The sequence below is a fragment of the Pseudophryne corroboree genome, chromosome 3, assembly GCF_028390025.1.
Source record: "Pseudophryne corroboree isolate aPseCor3 chromosome 3, aPseCor3.hap2, whole genome shotgun sequence".
Classification (NCBI taxonomy): Eukaryota; Metazoa; Chordata; class Amphibia; order Anura; family Myobatrachidae; genus Pseudophryne; species Pseudophryne corroboree.
In genome coordinates, this window is record NC_086446.1 from 509,552,522 (window position 1) to 509,571,525 (window position 19,004).

Consider the following 19,004-nt stretch of genomic DNA (forward strand, 5'->3'; position numbering starts at 1 on the left):
GGTCCTCAGAGGCCAAAGTATCGAACTTGTAGAACTTAGCAAACGTGTTAGAACCAGACCAAGTAGCCGCTCGGCAGAGCTGTAAAGCAGAGACACCCCAGCCAGCCACCCAGGAAGAACTAGCTAGTAGAGTGGGCCTGTACAGATTTTGGAACCGGCAAGCTGGATAGAGAGCCTGATCCAGCGTGCAATTTTCTGCTTAGAAGCAGAACACCCAATTTTATAGAGAACGAACAGCGACTCGGATATCCTGTTACGAGCTGTTCTTTTTATGTATATCTTCAAAGCCCTCACAACATCCAAAGACTGAAGTAGCGGAAGTGTCGGTGATAACCGGAACCACAATAGGTTGGTTGATGTGAAACGCAGACACCACTTTCGGAAGAAATTGCTGACGAGTTCTGAGTTCAGCTCTGTCTTCATTGAAAATTAAATAGGGGCTCTTGTGAGACAAAGCCCCCAGCTCCGACACCCGTCTTGCTGAAGCCAAGACCAACAGTGTGATGGTCTTCCACGTAAGATATTTTATTCCACTTCCTGTAATAGTTCAAACCAGTCTGATTGGAGGAACTGCAGCACCAAATTGAGTTCCCAAGGTGCAGTGGGATGCACAAAGGGAGGTTGGATGTGCAGAACACCTTTCAAAAACGTCTGGACCTCAGGGAGAGAAGCCAATTGTTTCTGAAAGAAAATGGACAAGGCCGAAATCTGGACCTTTATGGAGCCCAGACATAGGCCCACATCCACACCTGCCTGCAGAAAAAGCAGAACACGTCCCAGGTGAAATTCCACCGCAGAATAAGTTCTGCTCTCACACCAAGAGACGTGTTTCTTCCAAATACGGTGGTAATGTTTAGACGTTACCCCCTTCCTGGCTTGGCTCATAGTCAAGATAACTATTTTTAGGGATCCCTCTTCTTGCTAGAATCAGCCGTTCAACTTCCATGACGTCAAACGTAACCGCGGTAAGACCTGATAGACGAACGGGCCCTGTTGCAGAAGATCCTTCGAGGAGCATCTCCAGAAGGTCCGCGTACTAGGCCCTTCTTGGCCAGTCCGGAGCAATGAGTATTGCTTGAACATTTTCCCTTTTTATTCTTTTGAGAATTCTTGGGATCAGAGGAAGTGGAGGAAATACGTACACCCTGTGATAGACCCATGGAGTCATCAGAGCATCTACCGCCACTGCCTGTGGGTCTCTCGACCTGGAACAATACCGCTTGAGCTTCTTGTTGAGATGAGAGGCCATCATCTCGATTTGTGGATATCCCCACCGATGTGTAAAGCACCTGAACACTTCCGGGTGAAGGCCCCACTCCCCCGGGTGCAGTTCGTGTCTGCTAAGGAAGTCTGCTTCCCAGTTGTCTACTCCCGGAATGAAGACCGCTGACAGTGTCACAGCGTTTTGTTTTTTTTCTGCCCAGGGGAGAATTCTTGACACCTCTGACATCGCTGCTCTGCTTTTTGTTCCGCCCTGTCGGTTTATGTACGTCACTGCCGTCACATTATCCGAGTGTACCTGAATGGCCCGATCGTGAAGATATCAGGCCTGCAGAAGGGCGTTGTATATGGCCCTGAGTTCCAGAATGTTGATTGGAAGGACGACTTCCTGACTTGACCATCTTCCTTGAAACTGCACCCCCTGGGTGACTGCTCCCCAACCTCTGAGGCTTGCGTCCATGGTTAACAGGATCCAGTTCTGAATTCCGAACCTCCGACCTTCGACGAGGTGAGAAATCTGTAGCCACCACAAAGGGAGATCCTGGCCTTTTGGCGACAGATGGATCCTCTGGTGCATGTGAAGATGCGATCCGGACAATTTGTTCAACAGATCCAGCTGGAAGGGTCTTGCGTGAAACCTTCTGTATTGAAGCGCCTCGTAAGAGGCCACCATTTTTCCCAGAAGGTGAATGCATAGATGCACCGATATCCAGTTTGGCTTCAGGACATCCGGAACCATCGGCTGGATTACCAATGCCTTTTACAACGGAAGGAACACTTTCTGCGACTCCATGTCCAGAATCATTCCCAGGAATGGGAGCCTCCGTGTTGGCTCTAGGTGAGATTTCGGAAGGTTCAGAATCCATCCGTGATTCTGGAGAAGTTTGGTTGAGAGGCCAATGCTGTCCAGCAACCTCTCCCTGGATGGCGCCTTTATCAGAAGGTCATCCCGGTACGGAATTGGGATGCGGTCAAGATCCCGCCAGACGGAATCATGGCGGTCGAAATACCAACACCGGAATCCCGACTGGCACAATCCCGACACCCACAGAGGGAGAATAAATTAGTGTGCCTAGCGCAGCGAGCCCGCAAGGGGCTGCGTTCCGCACGCCACCCCTCTCGGGATTGTGCTGGTTGGGATTCCGGTGTCGGTATTTCGACCGCCGGGATCCCGTCCAGCGGGATTTCGTACTGATCTCACGGAATTATGTTCACTCCCTGCTTGCGAAGGAGAAGCATCATCTCTGCCATCACTTTGGTGAATGCCCTCGGTGCTGTGGAGAGACCAAATGGCAGGGCCTGGAACTGGTAGTGACAGTCCTGCAGTGCAAACCATATATAAGCCTGATGAGGCGGCCAGATCGGAATGTGAAGGTACGCGTCCTTGATATCCAGAGATACAAGGAATTCCCATTCCTCTAGACCTGAGATCACCGCTCTCAGAGACTCCATCTTGAACTTGAACACTCTTTAAGAACGGTTTCAAGGACTTGAGGTTCAGAATTGGTCGTACCGAACGTCCGGTTTCGTTACTACAAACAAGTTGGAATAGTACCCCTTGTTGTGCAGATGAGGTGGAACTGGAACAATGACTTGAGTCTGTACCAGTTTTTGGATGGCCTGCTGAAAAGTTATACTTGCCTCTTGTGAAGTTGGTAATCCTGATTTGAAGAATATGTGAGGTTGGAGGTCTTGGAACTCCAGTCTGTAGCCCTGGGAAATAAGATCTATGACCCAGGGATCCCGGCACGAACTTGATTAGATGTGACTGAAGAATTTTAATCGGGCTTCCACCTGACAGCCCTCCAGGCATCGTGGTCCACCGTCATGCTGAAGGCTTTGAGGCAGCAGAGCCTGAGCTCTGTTCCTGAGCACCTGCAGTTGCTGGTTTGCGTGGTTTACCTCTTGCACCTCTGGAAGACGTAGAAGCACCTCTGGATTTTCCCCTAAACTTGGCTGTCCGAAAGGACTGTAAATTTGAACCTGAATAAGCTTTCGTGGCTGGGGGAGCTGCGGAAGGAAGATACGTAGACTTACCCCCGCAGTAGCTTTGGAGATCCACTTGTCTTGTTCGTCTCCAAACAAGGCCTCTCCTGTGAATGGGCAGGCCTTCCACGCCTTTCCTGGAGTCCGCATCAGCAGTCCACTGGCGTAGCCACAAGCCCCTACGTGCTGACACTGCCATAGTGGTGGTGCGTGCATTAAGCAAACCAATCTCTTTTATGGCTTAAACCATAAAGTTCGCAGAGTCCCGTATATGCTGCAAGAGTAAAACAACACCCCAGCGCCCCCCCCCCCCCCCCCCGGCAAGCAATCTAACCCCTCAATTATGTTATCTGACCATTTAGCAATGGCTTTTGTGATCCACGCACATGCAATAGTGGGTCTTTGGGCCACCCCAGCAGCTGTGTACAATGATTTGAGTGAAGTCTCAATTTTACGATCAGCCGTATCTTTTATCGAGGCTGCACCAGGGACAGGCCATACGTGACAGCCTAGAGACTGATGCGTCCACTATCGGTGGATTTTCCCATTTTCTCTGACGTCCTAGTGGATGCTGGGGACTCCGTCAGGACCATGGGGATTAGCGGCTCCGCAGGAGACAGGGCACAAAAATAAAGCTTTAGGATCAGGTGGTGTGCACTGGCTCCTCCCCCTATGACCCTCCTCCAAGCCTCAGTTAGGTTTTTGTGCCCGTCCGAGCAGGGTGCAATCTAGGTGGCTCTCCTAAAGAGCTGCTTAGAAAAAGTTTTTAGGTTTTTTATTTTACAGTGAGTCCTGCTGGCAACAGGCTCACTGCAACGAGGGACTTAGGGGAGAAGAAGTGAACTCACCTGCGTGCAGGATGGATTGGCTTCTTAGGCTACTGGACACCATTAGCTCCAGAGGGATCGAACACAGGCCCAGCCATGGAGTCCGGTCCCGGAGCCGCGCCGCCGACCCCCTTGCAGATGCCGAAAAGTGAAGAGGTCCAGAAACCGGCGGCAGAAGACTTTTCAGTCTTCATGAGGTAGCGCACAGCACTGCAGCTGTGCGCCATTGTTGTCACACACTTCACACCAGCGGTCACGGAGGGTGCAGGGCGCTGCGGGGGGCGCCCTGGGCAGCAATGAGAATACCTTGTTCTGGCTAAAAAAAAAATACATCACATATAGCCCCTGGGGCTATATGGATGTATTTCACCCCTGCCAGGTCTCACAAACACCGGAGAAGAGCCCGCCGAAATAGGGGGCGGGGCCTATCTCCTCAGCACACCGCGCCATTTTCCTGCTCAGCTCCGCTGCGAGGAAGGCTCCCAGGACTCTCCCCTGCACTGCACTACAGAAACAGGGTAAAACAGAGAGGGGGGGGCACTTTTTTGGCGTTTTTTGATATATTAAGCTGCTATAAGGGAGACAACACTTCTATAGGGTTGTTCCTATATATTTATAGCGCTTGGGTGTGTGCTGGCAAACTCTCCCTCTGTCTCCCCAAAGGGCTAGTGGGGTCCTGTCTTCGATAAGAGCATTCCCTGTGTGTCTGCTGTGTGTCGGTACGTGTGTGTCGACATGTATGAGGACGATGTTGGTGTGGAGGCGGAGCAATTGCCGGTAATGGTGATGTCACCCCCTAGGGAGTCGACACCGGAATGGATGGCTTTGTTTATGGAATTACGTGATAATGTCAGCACATTACAAAAATCAGTTGACGACATGAGACGGCCGGCAAACCAGTTAGTACCTGTACAGGCGTCTCAGACACCATCAGGGGCTGTAAAACGCCCTTTACCTCAGTCGGTCGACACAGACCCAGACACGGACACCGAATCTAGTGTCGACGGTGAAGAAACAAACGTATTTTCCAGTAGGGCCACACGTTATATGATCACGGCAATGAAGGAGGCTTTGCATATCTCTGATACTGCATGTACCACAAAAAGGGGTATTATGTGGGGTCTGAAAAAACTACCTGTAGTTTTTCCTGAATCAGACGAATTGAATGAAGTGTGTGATGAAGCGTGGGTTAACCCCGATAGAAAACTGCTAATTTCAAAGAAGTTATTGGCATTATATCCTTTCCCGCCAGAGGTTAGGGCGCGCTGGGAAACACCCCCTAGGGTGGATAAGGCGCTCACACGCTTATCAAAACAAGTGGCGTTACCGTCTCCTGAAACGGCCGCCCTCAAGGATCCAGCGGATAGGAGGCTGGAAACTACCCTGAAAAGTATATACACTCATACTGGTGTTATACTGCGACCAGCCATCGCCTCTGCATGGATGTGCAGTGCTGGGGTGGTTTGGTCGGATTCCCTGACTGAAAATATTGATACCCTAGATAGGGACAGTATTTTATTGACTATAGAGCAATTAAAGGATGCTTTTCTTTATATGCGAGATGCTCAGAGGGATATTTGCACTCTGGCATCGAGAGTAAGTGCGATGTCCATATCTGCCAGAAGAAGTTTATGGACGCGACAATGGTCAGGTGATGCGGATTCCAAACGGCATATGGAAGTATTGCCGTATAAGGGGGAGGAATTATTTGGGGTCGGTCTATCGGATTTGGTGGCCAGGGCAACAGCCGGGAAATCCACCTTTTTACCTCAGGTCCCCTCCCAACAGAAAAAGACACCGTCTTTTCAGCCGCAGTCCTTTCGTTCCTATAGGAACAAGCGGGCGAAAGGACAGTCATATTTGCCCCGAGGCAAAGGAAAGGGTAAGAGAGTGCACCAAGCAGCTTCTTCCCAGGAGCAGAAGCCCTCCCCGGCTTCTGCAAAGCCCTCAGCATGACGTTGGGGCTTTACAAGCGGACTCAGGGGCGGTGGGGGGTCGACTCAAGAATTTCAGCGCACAGTGGGCTCACTCACAGGTGGACCCCTGGATCCTGCAGATAGTATCTCAGGGTTACAGGTTGGAATTCGAGAAGTCTCCCCCTCGCCGGTTCCTAAAGTCTGCTCTGCCAACGTCTCCCTCAGACAGGGCGACGGTATTGGAAGCCATTCACAAGCTGTATTCTCAGCAGGTGATAGTCAAGGTACCCCTCCTACAACAGGGAAAGGGGTATTATTCCACACTATTTGTGGTACCGAAGCCGGACGGCTCGGTAAGACCTATTCTAAATCTGAAATCTTTGAACCTGTACATACAAAAATTCAAGTTCAAGATGGAGTCACTCAGAGCAGTGATAGCGAATCTGGAAGAAGGGGACTTTATGGTGTCCCTGGACATCAAGGATGCTTACCTGCATGTCCCAATTTGCCCTTCACATCAAGGGTACCTCAGGTTCGTGGTGCAAAACTGTCATTATCAGTTTCAGACGCTGCCGTTTGGATTGTCCACGGCACCTCGGGTCTTTACCAAGGTAATGGCCGAAATGATGTTTCTTCTGCGAAGAAAAGGCGTATTAATTATCCCTTACTTGGACGATCTCCTGATAAGGGCAAGGTCCAGGGAACAGCTGGGGGACGTAGTAGCCCTAACCCAAGTAGTGCTGCAACAGCACGGGTGGATTCTGAATTTTCCAAAATCTCAATTGACCCCGACGACACGTCTGCTGTTCCTGGGAATGATTCTGGACACGGTTCAGAAAAAGGTGTTTCTTCCGGAGGAGAAAGCCAGGGAGTTATCCGAACTTGTCAGGAACCTCCTAAAACCAGGGAAAGTGTCTGTGCATCAATGCACAAGAGTCCTGGGAAAGATGGTGGCTTCTTACGAAGCGATTCCATTCGGCAGATTCCACGCACGAACTTTTCAGTGGGATCTGCTGGACAAATGGTCCGGATCGCATCTGCAGATGCATCAGCGGATAACCTTATCGCCACGGACAAGGGTGTCTCTTCTGTGGTGGTTGCAGAGTGCTCATCTGTTAGAGGGCCGCAGATTCGGCATACAGGACTGGGTCCTGGTGACCACGGATGCCAGTCTGAGAGGCTGGGGAGCGGTCACACAGGGAAGAAACTTCCAGGGAGTATGGTCAAGCCTGGAGATGTCTCTTCACATAAATATACTGGAGCTAAGAGCGATTTACAATGCTCTAAGCCTGGCAAAACCCCTGCTTCAGGGTCAGCCGGTGTTGATCCAGTCGGACAACATCACGGCAGTCGCCCACGTAAACAGACAGGGCGGCACAAGAAGCAGGAGAGCAATGGCAGAAGCTGCAAGGATTCTTCGCTGGGCGGAAGATCATGTGATAGCACTGTCAGCAGTGTTCATTCCGGGAGTGGACAACTGGGAAGCAGACTTCCTCAGCAGACACGATCTACACCCGGGAGAGTGGGGACTTCATCCAGAAGTCTTCCACATGATTGTGAACCGTTGGGAAAAACCAAAGGTGGATATGATGGCGTCTCGCCTCAACAAAAAACTGGACAGGTATTGCGCCAGGTCAAGAGACCCTCAGGCAATAGCTGTGGACGCTCTGGTAACACCGTGGGTGTTCCAGTCAGTGTATGTGTTTCCTCCTCTGCCTCTCATACCAAAAGTACTGAGAATTATACGGCAAAGGGGAGTAAGAACGATACTCGTGGCTCCGGATTGGCCAAGAAGAACTTGGTACCCGGAACTTCAGGAGATGCTCACGGAAGATCCGTGGCCTCTACCTCTAAGACGGGACCTGCTTCAGCAGGGACCGTGTCTATTCCAAGACTTACCGCGGCTGCGTTTGACGGCATGGCGGTTGAACGCCGAATTCTAAGGGAAAAAGGCATTCCGGAAGAGGTCATTCCTACACTGGTAAAAGCCAGGAAGGAGGTGACTGCACAACATTATCACCGCATTTGGAGAAAATATGTTGCGTGGTGTGAGGCCAGGAAGGCCCCCACGGAGGAATTTCAATTGGGTCGATTTCTACATTTCCTGCAAACAGGATTGTCTATGGGCCTCAAATTGGGGTCCATTAAGGTTCAAATTTCGGCCCTGTCGATTTTCTTCCAGAAAGAATTGGCTTCAGTTCCTGAAGTCCAGACTTTTGTAAAAGGAGTACTACATATACAGCCCCCGGTTGTGCCCCCAGTGGCTCCGTGGGACCTTAATGTAGTTTTGGATTTTCTCAAATCCCATTGGTTTGAGCCACTCAAATCGGTGGATTTGAAATATCTTACATGGAAAGTAACCATGCTACTGGCCCTGGCTTCAGCCAGGAGAGTGTCAGAATTGGCGGCTTTATCGTATAAAAGCCCATATCTGATTTTCCATTCGGACAGGGCAGAACTGCGGACGAGTCCTCAGTTTCTGCCTAAGGTGGTGTCAGCGTTTCACCTGAACCAGCCTATTGTGGTGCCTGCGGCTACTAGCGATTTGGAGGATTCCAAGTTGCTGGACGTTGTCAGGGCATTGAAAATATATATTTCAAGGACGGCTGGAGTCAGAAAATCTGACTCGCTGTTTATACTGTATGCACCCAACAAGCTGGGTGCTCCTGCTTCTAAGCAGACGATTGCTCATTGGATTTGTAGCACAATTCAACTTGCACATTCTGTGGCAGGCCTGCCACAGCCTAAATCTGTCAAGGCCCATTCCACAAGGAAGGTGGGCTCATCCTGGGCGGCTGCCCGAGGGGTCTCGGCATTACAACTCTGCCGAGCAGCTACGTGGTCGGGGGAGAACACGTTTGTAAAATTCTACAAATTTGATACCCTGGCTAAAGAGGACCTGGAGTTCTCTCATTCGGTGCTGCAGAGTCATCCGCACTCTCCCGCCCGTTTGGGAGCTTTGGTATAATCCCCATGGTCCTGACGGAGTCCCCAGCATCCACTAGGACGTCAGAGAAAATAAGATTTTACTTACCGATAAATCTATTTCTCGTAGTCCGTAGTGGATGCTGGGCGCCCATCCCAAGTGCGGATTGTCTGCAATACTTGTACATAGTTATTGTTACAAAAAAATCGGGTTGTTATTGTTGTGAGCCGTCTGTTCAGAGGCTCCTACGTTTGTCATACTGTTAACTGGGTTCAGATCACAAGTTGTACGGTGTGATTGGTGTGGCTGGTATGAGTCTTACCCGGGATTCAAAATCCTTCCTTATTGTGTACGCTCGTCCGGGCACAGTATCCTAACTGAGGCTTGGAGGAGGGTCATAGGGGGAGGAGCCAGTGCACACCACCTGATCCTAAAGCTTTATTTTTGTGCCCTGTCTCCTGCGGAGCCGCTAATCCCCATGGTCCTGACGGAGTCCCCAGCATCCACTACGGACTACGAGAAATAGATTTATCGGTAAGTAAAATCTTATTTTTTCCTATCCTCTAGAGGAAAAGGAAAAGATGAGAGCAACCTTTTAGGTATTTGAAATTTCTTATTAGGATTAACCCACGGTTCTTCAAACAGGGTATTCAATTCCTTTGATGCAGGAAATGTGACTGAGGACTTATTTTTTACATTAAAATAAGATTCCTCACACTCCTCTGACACCTTATCAGGAATTTGCAGAACATCTTTGATAGCCTCTATAAGAGCCTCTATTCCCTGTGACAGAGTAGCATCCCCCCCACCCTCCAAATCCACCTCACCCTCCTCCATGTCTGACCCGTCAGCGTCAGACTGCAGGATATGGGCCAGAGATCGCTTTTGCGGACAAATGGGAGGGGATTGAGACGCTAGTTTGGGGACTGAGTCTCTATTTATAAACTCATCACAGTCTTAAGTATTGCGTCTCTTTCTCAGCTTTGTAGAAATATTTGAGATCATTCCCTTAATGGAATTTACCCACTCCGGTTCAGCCCCGCTATTCTGGGAGTACCCAGTAGTGAGCCCCCTGGTGAAGAGGAACACTCCGCTGTACAAGAAACACACTCTTTGCCTGACATAATGTAAATGTGACAGCACAATTAACCCACAAAGAGCCCTTCAGGGGGACACAGAGTTATTTGGAGCCAGCCCCCACCGCGCCCTTATCGCTAATGCCAAGCTTAGCCGGGTCGCAGACTAAGTACCCTGATAGGGGACTTAGTACACTAATAGTCGCTCCCCCCCTGCTATGACACCCTGGTACCGCTGAGGTAATCTGGAGTCTCTCCGGAGGAGCTGCGCGTCCCTGTCAGTTAGCGTCTGTGTCCACTGCAGAGGGAAAATGGCGCTGGTGAGCTGCTGGATACACTCATAGTGAAGGCCCCGCCCATTCAATGGCGCGCAGTCTTCCCGCTTTTTTTATACTGGCTGAGGTAATCTGGCGCTTAAAATGGAGAGAAAACCGTTTTATGGCTATTTTTGCCAGTGTGGGTACTGTGTACAGTGTACTGAGACGCAGCTGTGTACTGTGTCTGGAGACACATTCCGCCCTGGTTATAAGCCGTGCGTCTCCGTACATGGCCGTGCGTCTCCAAAATGGCCGGCGACCCGCTAGTCGGGACGCCGGCTTAGTACTCACCACTCTTCTTTCTTCTGGCTCTGTTAGGGGTGGCGGCGTGTTGTGGGAATGTACGCTCGCCGTTGTGGGGATTGCAAATAGTTCCCCCAGGAGCTCAGTGTCCTGTCAGCGGGGAACCATTAACCCTTCAAGAGGTTGGGCCGTTCCCCCCCTTCCTAAGTCCCACGAAGCAGGCAGGCTCTTGTCAACCAGCCCTGCCTGAAAATAACAAACATATAAAATAAATGCAGAAAACTCTTCAGGAGCTTCCATAAGCGTGACCGGCTCCTCCTGGCACATTTTCTAAACTGAGTTTAGTAGGAGGGTCATAGAGGGAGGAGCCCGCCCACACTATCAAATTCTTAAAGTGCCCATGGCTCCTAGTGGACCCGTCTATACCCATGGTACTAAATGGAACCCTAGTATCCTCTAGGACGTAAGAGAAAATGCTTTAGAAAGGGCTTTCCTCAACTTCTTAACAGACTTCATATATTTACTGCAACCTCTGCTTTTTGTAAACAAAAAATGCTCACCCTGTTTGGTCCTCCACAGCAGTGACAATGGTCACCGAGACTATAGCAAGGCCTAGGGAGCAGCCCTGCCCCTAGCACACATGACGTCGTAGAACAGTGGAGGGGAGGAAGGTTGGTGCTGGGTGCGTCCTGTGGATGTGCCCTGCACCTTTCTAGATGACACCTGTGTTTATTAATTGTAGATTTACAAGTACTGTATACTGGATGGTTTGCTAATTTCAGAAAAAAATGGTAACAGAACCTTGGGTAAAATTGACCCACCCCCTTCATCAGTGGTGGACCTACATTTTGGGATCCTGAAGTTTGAACTGTTATGGTGGCCCCTTTGCAACCAACAATAGGACAACATCCAACAAGGTTCAGAGGGCCTTGTTGCCCTTTCAAGAACCTCAAGGCCCAAATTATGGAGAACGGGGTGGTGGGACGGAGTCCCTGAAAATGGGTCCCTTTCCAGCAGCCTGTGTATGCGATGGCAAGTCAGGTATTTTTCACGGTAGGAGAGTCTTCAGGGCAGATGTTGTGGGTGATGCGGTGAGAGAGTCTGCGGGGCAGATGTGTTGAGTGACAGGGTAACAATTCAGTAATCACCTCACAAGCACCAAGCACCCCCACTTCTTTAGTCACCTCACAGCACCCCCCCCCCCCCACACACACACACACACACACACACACACACACACACACCTCTTTAGTAAACACCTGACAGCACACACAGCTCATCAGAAGCAAAATACCTTATTAGACGCCTCCTTGTCACGGGCGCCTTCTCACCTTTCATTGCTCTCAGGCTCTTCCATTCCTGGGAATGTCACAAATAGAAGTTCTGCAGGCTGTCAGTAATTGTAGTTTGCTTGGAAACACGCTATTTACATAACGCAAATCACAGAGCTAGACTCCAACTTCCAGCAGCTCCCACGGTACTAAGCAACATGCATCCAAGCTGTAATAGCAGCTATGCTGTACTAGAAGCCTGGTTGTCTTGGTGTTATTGGTGATGAGCTATAACCATACAGTACATAAAAACAAGTGGGGAAAATGGGCCCCTGCGGGATTTTGGGCCCTGAACCTTAAGCTTCATTAGTTTCATAGTAGACCTGCTCCTGCCCTTCATAGCGTAACTCATGCCTTCACTTATTCCGGGTGTGGCTTAGCCATTGCGGCAGCTAAAATGACTCCCTTCTCCTCCCATTTACAAAGTATCTTAATTATTTGTATATGATTTGCGTACATTATAATAGACAAATGAGTTGTATAGAGCTGCAGCAAAATTCCCTTTAATTTGCTGTCTCCTACTTGCTAATGCTCAAGTCCTCTTCCTGCAGCAGTCTCATTATTAGTGTATTACTGACTGTATTTTGATAATGCTTAAATGTGCCAACAACAGATAAATTGCCAAAACTATAAAGTTGAGTTTGTTGAGCCTGTGATATGGTAATTGCTAAGTTTTTTACACGTGGAGCAGAACTGGTCATGAAAGGTGCTGTATAGCTAAGGTTTGAGTGTAGGTGATTAAGTATATACGGGACTCCACAGGTGAAGGAAAAAATGATCAACGTTTCGATTTATTTATAAATCGTCATCAGGATAATGTAACAAGACAATACACAAATAAACAATATTTATAGCTCACCCAGTGCACAGCATCCTCCTTCGCTTCCCGCCACCGGGTCCCGGGCGCCAGACGCCATTCAGTGACAACACCGCCGGCGAATCACGCTGTACAGCGTCTCCTGTACGGTTCCAGCGTCCCGTTGCTCAGCAGCACATGGAGGCCAGATCATGTGATCACCTTCACCAGTCTAAAAACAGTGAGAATGCATACAGACATAACATTGACATCCTCTTAAGTTGACATTGACATCCACTTGTATTGACCTATTAAAACGTTGATCAAACCAGATATAGACATATCATACCCGAATTTAACCTGATACACATCTACAGTATTTTTCTATCAAGCACTTAAACAGCAGCAAAGGTAGCGGCAATAGCCACACAATAATGTGGAAAGAATCTAAGTAAAAACTGCATGATAGTGTCACAAAAACAGAATCCTCCACACAATAGTAATAATAAACCATGTATGTTGGTAATTCATAGAAAACCGTTAAGGCCAAAACATTCATTTAGACCTTTTGGGGCCACAGTATTTAAACTGTGGATCCATTTTGCCTCTCTTTGTAATAATGCCCTATCTCTATCTCCACCTCTGATCTTTTTGGCTACCTAGTCAATTATTTTGTAACGTAAGGTAGATAACCCATATTTGCAGTCTCGAAAATGTCGTGCTACAGGTGGCTCCTGCAGAACAACCTGACCCTCAATGGATTTCCGTATGGACGATCTGTGCATATTCATGCGTTCCTTAAACTGTCTTGTGGTGTTTCCAATATAGAAATGACCACATGAACAGCGAATGAAGTACACCACATGTGTACTGGAGCACGTCAGTACTGGATATATATTGTAACTGCAGTAAACCCTGCTCCACCCATTTCACATGTTAACGCAAGATGATGGAGGAGGGATGTTCTTGGAATGGCTTTCCACTGTTCCCTGTTCTATGTTAATCTGCCAGAGACAAAGACAATGACCTATTGCAACCAAATAATAATAGAAATGAAATACCAATTAAGGACAGTATTAAAGAATATAAACTTATTTTTTTATTTAATTTTATCTCCTAGAGATCATCGATGACCTGGCAAACCTTGTAGAAAACACAGACTCAAAGGTCCGCAATCAGACGAGACATGTGAAACTGGTGGATAAGAAATCCGGATCCTGTGGTATGTACCCACAATCTATCAGTCATTTTATATAGGGATCAGTCATTATTTATAAGGTACGTACTTGCCTACTTTCCTGGAGGTTGCAGGAGACTCACGATTTTCCAGGTAGCATGCTCATGACTAAGGTGCAGTGGATGCACCAAAACAGCTGTCGAGCTGTACTTTGCTTCCATAGGATGACTGGTGTTCGCTTACCACCCTAACACTGTTGGATAAGTACTCCTACTACAAATTACCACGCTGTTGGTTAAGATATGTATATCCCAGTCTCCTATCTTTTATACTTTATAAACTTTTTCTGATATGCACTGCAACTTTTTCTATTTTTAATATGCAGTAATAAAATACATTTTGTTGGATTGCATTGGATACTGTTGGCTATTCTCTTTACACACACACATATATATATATATATATATATATATATATGTGTGTATATATAGCATGCAGGGTAAATACTGGCTACTTTTGCATGTACTGTAGATGACAAAATGCTGGACAGCATTATTCTTACACTGTAATTTAGATTTGAGTTTGAGGACATCCATCTCACATCTAAATCTCTGTACATTTTTAAATTGTCCACACCTGCATTCAACGTGATTTTGGCCAAGAATTAGCCCCAGTGTGTAATGTAAACTGCAGGCAATCCCTGATTTCAAGAGGCAGACAATAACTGCATTAGGTGTCTGCAAAATGTTGCTTCTCAGTTGTGCTGTGCTGCAACTTGTAGTCCCATAACAGCTGCTGAGCCCCAGGCTGTTGCTTACCTGTGACTGGGGTCTGGAGAGCAAACTTGGCATCATGTTCATATTGAATAACAGTCTGTGACGGTAGTCTGACCTCTACTGACGAAGCCAAGCACTGGACACAGAGAACAACATCCTTTACACTGGATCAGTGCAGTTATTTTTGTACAACTTTCAGGTTTACTATTTCAATTGTTTTATTTATTGGTTTGTTTTTCAGTGAAAATTATACTCCTTTTTTTCTTTTGTGCCTGCTCTGGACAAGTCACAATGACATCTATAAACAAGTAGGCATCACTGCAATTAGCATATCACCAGAATAGCCATTCACAGTTGTTGTCGCTTAGAGCTTGTTGTACTTTCTTCCATTAAACAGGGCTGTCGTGCTCCTTCCCTCTCAATTTGGAGTCAGAAGATCTTACTGAGTTATGGAGGTCAAGCTGTCAGAGATTGCAGACTTTTATGGCGGAAACACACCTAACATTTTTTTCTAGAAATACAATCATATTAGGTCATCCTAATATTGGGGGTCATTCCGAGTTGTTCGCTCGCAAGCGGATTTTAGCAGATTTGCTCATGCTAAGCCGCCGCCTACTGGGAGTGAATCTTAGCATCTTAAAATTGCGAACGATGTATTCGCAATATTGCGATTACACACCTCGTAGCAGTTTCTGAGTAGCTCCAGACTTACTCGGCATCTGCGTTTTTTCCCACACGCCCATAAAACGGCCTGTTTCCGCCCAGTAACACCCATTTCCTGTCAATCACATTACGATCGCCAGAACGATGAAAAAGCCGTGAGTAAAAATCCTAACTTCATAGCAAATTTACTTGGCGCAGTCGCAGTGCGGACATTGCTCATGCGCATTAAGCGGAAAATCGCTGCGATGCGAAGATTTTTACCAAGCGAACAACTCGGAATGACCCCCATTGTTCCCTGTCTAAACTGACATATATTTGTAGAAGACAACATTAAGAATTGGTTTGAACATTTTGATTGGCCAGTACATAATAACAAATGTATCTCGGAGTGTTGGCAAACCAAATGATCAGAATTAAGAGATGTGTTTTCTGTTCAGGCTCAGTATATCAGGATGCTACAGTTTATTTTATTTTGTGCGTCCACAAATTATTCGTTGAAACAGATCTTCACAAAATATTTGAGTGTATGGAACTTTAGTCTAGAGGTTGTTTTTAAATTTCCCATTCACATCAACACCTCAAATTCTGTTATGTTTCTTTAACATTACTGCTTTCCCCTATTCTACAATTGAACTTCTACAGACAGTCACAAAATATTCCCACTTACAATAAGATTTAGGCGCATACAGCACATAGGGCTCAAATCACACCAGCCACGGGGCTTGTTTCATTTTTCAGGAGTGCGTGAATTTATACTTTGTTGTTCTAGAATCAGGATGCCAGGTGTTTGAAAACCTGCCAGAAATCAGCAGGAATGCCCCCTCCTCCTCATCCCCCTCCATAGCTTTACCAGCCCCTCCCCCGCCCCCCATTCTCTTTGAGTACCGTTTCTCTCATAGTTTCAATATGAAAACACAATTGTATAGAAATGGGTATTTTTTAACCCTGTCAGGACTTGCTAACAAAAGGCTGTTTATTTTCTATACTTTGTGTTTCTTCATTAGAGGTAGCCAACCTGCGCTTCCTCACTTGCTGTGGAAGTACAAGTCTCTGCATTTCTTGCCAGACCTTGCTGAGACTTCTGGTTCCCCAACAGATGTAGTGTCACAGATTGCCTACTTTTTTTTTAACATACTTTGGTTATGGGTCTCTGGTGGGGTAGTGGCTCAGGAAGTTTAGCTACTTCCCAGGAATTCTCTTGGGTATTATTCATCAAATAGCTCCAAGACCCTCAAATAGAGTTGCTATTCTTCACTACAAGCATGTTTAAAGCAGAATTTCACGGGAGACACAATACGTTTGGACCACCCAAACATACGATGCACTGTTCTTCGATCTCCCTGTAGATATCTGTAGATATTTTTGTTACCTCAGCTACCAGCGATCTCATGAGTAGGAATCTGAGACACAATAAATTCTCCATGCAGACAGGTATATTCATTTTCCAGTGCTTTTTATTTACTTTACACGGACTAACAAATATTTTCTGTTAACCGTTCTCAGCCTGATTTCACACAGTTTGTTTCACACGGGTGATTTCTTTTGTAATCCAAGAGCAAGCGTTGAGGAATCTGAAAACCAAGTAATGCGTGCTCCTGCCGGCCACTGAAGGATTAGAGTGGAAGCCTTCCATTTCAAGAGAGAGGCCAGCTTCATACAACCCTACAGTGGACAGGGTGACCGTAGGCTAAGTGGATTAAAGCACCAATTTGTTTAGTTTCTTTTGATTTGGGGGAGATCAAGGTCACTTATCCCAGTTTGAGATCAAGGTCAGAGACGAAGGTGGTGGCTTTCAAATGCCAAGACAAGCCAAGCATCCTACAAAATCATTGTGATTGTCCTCCCTGGGTGGCCCCTGGCTAGAGACATTTGGTTATTAGGATTCAAAGGGCTAATAGTATGTTTCTGAGGGAACCACTGGGAACCTGCCCAAGATAGATGGTAAATGGGAGCCAAGCCAGCCAGAGAAGCATAACCAAAAGGTCAGGAGGTTCTGCTAAGTACTGGTTTGATCACGGGAACTTCAAACTCCTATAGTTTTTTTATTCCACAGTTAAGATGCCTAAGCAGTTTTCATGGACGACTTAGTTGGACACTTGTGTCTTTGTTACCCTCAAATATTCAATGAAGAAGTCAGACTTCATTTGTTGAGTTTTCTGCTTATTCAAGAATGTTTTAAGAAAGTCACTTGAAGTCACTTGTTTGCTAAAATATATAAAATGCAAAATATAGTTTTCACAGTGAAAAGGTAGGCTCATTTCAACAAATGTAATGCCAATATTAAGGTTAGTAAAGTCTCCTGGATAATTAATGGGTAATGAACAATGGTGTCTGAGTTTTACATCTCCTTGTCCTGATAAACAAATGCCATATTTTGTCATTTTTCAGGCCAGGGTATACAGGATTATGTGGTGCGGGGATATTTTTTTTTTTCCAAGAGGAGCTCCTGTATACAAAACCTTCAGGGGCCTATTTATCATATAATATTTGTGGGCATATCCCCCCATGTAACACCCATTTTCGTGGGTACCCACAAATATTAGGGATACTTGGAATATGTGAAGCATTTCCGACAGCAGCCTCCATAGGTTTATATAGTGGCTGCAAAGCTGTCAGATTTACCAAGCTCCAGAATGCGAAGTTTTATCCTGCTAGCTAATGAAGATGGCGATAACAACTGTAGCCTATGGCCTACATTTTGCAGTAATTACCGCCAGAATCTTCCCCAGCAATGGCCGCTACACAGTCATGGTCGGTAGACTGCACAAGTTGCAGAATGGCCCTCTCTCCCGAAGGAGAAGTGAAATGATCACTTTTGCGATCATTTCACGTCTTACACATTGCACGGATGAGCTCCTTTCAAAGTCCCTGTCCCTGGATGTGATTTATAGTACATTCAGGCGATCTATAACTTCTTGCTTGAGTAGCTTAAATAAGAAATTACTAATTATTGGGTCTAAAACCCTATAGTGAATATGCCACACCTAAGATTGAGGCTAGGGAGTTACGTGACCGGCGGTCTCCTCACCGTCGGTCACGCATACCCAACCCAGATTGAGGCAAAAACAGAGAATTGAGCCCTTACAGATGTACAGGTCATACACTGCTGCATAAGGAAAGATGATATATGTCTTGTAAAAGCTGCATGAACTATTGGTAAATCATATAAAGTTGACTCATTGCGAGTGGCATGAATTTTGCTTTTCATTTAATATATAATATCTTGCCTAAAATGTGACCTCATGATCTTAAGCTATTTTCTGGCTTTGGATGATAATGGGAGATTGAGACATGGGGATTGTGTGGAACACATAACATAGTCCAAGCACTGTGCGTAGCCAGAAGCTTGAAGGCATTAGCACCTAATTTTGGGATATCTTGACCAATCCAAAAGAGCGACAAATGTAAATGCCCTGACAGTGTAGAATGTAGAGACACATGAATCCGGTTGTTTCCTGTTCTGGGTAGTGTTAAGACACAAGCACACCAGCTTTAAGGGAGTGTGTTTTACAAGACATTTCACATGCATTATTTAAGTTGCACAGCACCAAATCTGTAACACGACTGTAAATTTTGTGGGCAATGTTCCTAACAAGACCCCTCATGGTCTTTGTATGCGAGACAGTGTTGCAGCATTAGTCTTACAATCCGTTCTGTATTTGGCTCCAAATTGTTCTATGGCTGGCTATAGTTAATGGGAGCATGACGGAGCAATCCAATTGTTTGAGACACCAATTAATTATCACTCT

At 46.7% G+C, this 19,004-nt stretch overlaps 1 protein-coding gene across 2 annotated transcripts in view; it reads left to right on the forward strand.

The window, feature by feature from the left end:
• STX8 (syntaxin 8) overlaps positions 1 to 19,004 on the forward strand; it is a 415,577-nt gene that overhangs the window by 331,516 nt on the left and 65,057 nt on the right. Inside the window, exon 8 of one of the 2 annotated variants that reach the window (XR_010243916.1) lies at positions 13,760 to 13,841. Coding sequence is in view for 1 of the 2 variants with exons in the window: in XM_063961043.1 (XP_063817113.1) it covers positions 13,760 to 13,861 (102 nt within the window). In the remaining variant the exon portion in view is untranslated. Of the gene's footprint in view, positions 1 to 13,759; positions 13,862 to 19,004 lie in introns of those variants that run through there. The other variant, XM_063961043.1, reaches the window with a different exon arrangement.